The 423-nt window shown below is 31.9% G+C and overlaps 1 protein-coding gene across 1 annotated transcript; it reads right to left on the bottom strand.

Annotated features, from left to right (window-relative positions):
* Window positions 1–5: 5 nt before the first annotated feature.
* Window positions 6–420, bottom strand: LOC108629841 (low molecular weight phosphotyrosine protein phosphatase-like; the record flags this gene model as incomplete). Its single annotated transcript, XM_018032749.2, has 2 exons — window positions 6–200; window positions 271–420. Coding segments are annotated over 2 exons (345 nt in total), but the record flags the coding sequence as incomplete, so codon positions are not given.
* Window positions 421–423: the final 3 nt, after the last annotated feature.

Raw genomic sequence — 423 nt, 5'->3', positions numbered from 1 at the left:
GTTAAAATAGGATATATTCTATTAAAAGAATTACACACATAATACGGATCTCTTATTATCGTTTCTCCTTGTGGATCGTATTTTCCGAGAAGTTCAATTTTAGCAGTACTATTACTAGGTTTCATATTGTTCAATTCTTGAATGTTATTATTGTCCATTCCAAATATCCAATCAAACTTGGTAAAATCTTCCTCGGTGATCTACAGCACAATATTTAATTATGTAAACGCATACATGATACATTCTTTATATAATAATGAATTCACTCACTGGTCTTGCTTTATGAGAATAATTTGTGATACCCTTGTCCCTTAATGTAGACATGGCTCTATGATCTGGATTTTTGCCAGTATGATATCCTATAAGAGCTGCACTTTCTACTTCCCATGAGTTACTTAAGCCTAACTGATTTACTTGCTGAAT

Source organism: Ceratina calcarata, unplaced genomic scaffold (assembly GCF_001652005.2).
Source record: "Ceratina calcarata isolate Rehan_Ccalc_2016 unplaced genomic scaffold, ASM165200v1 scaffold13922, whole genome shotgun sequence".
In the NCBI taxonomy this organism is placed as follows: Eukaryota; Metazoa; Arthropoda; class Insecta; order Hymenoptera; family Apidae; genus Ceratina; species Ceratina calcarata.
The sequence above is the reverse complement of the archived record's forward strand: the minus strand, read 5'-3'. Positions and strand labels throughout refer to the sequence as shown.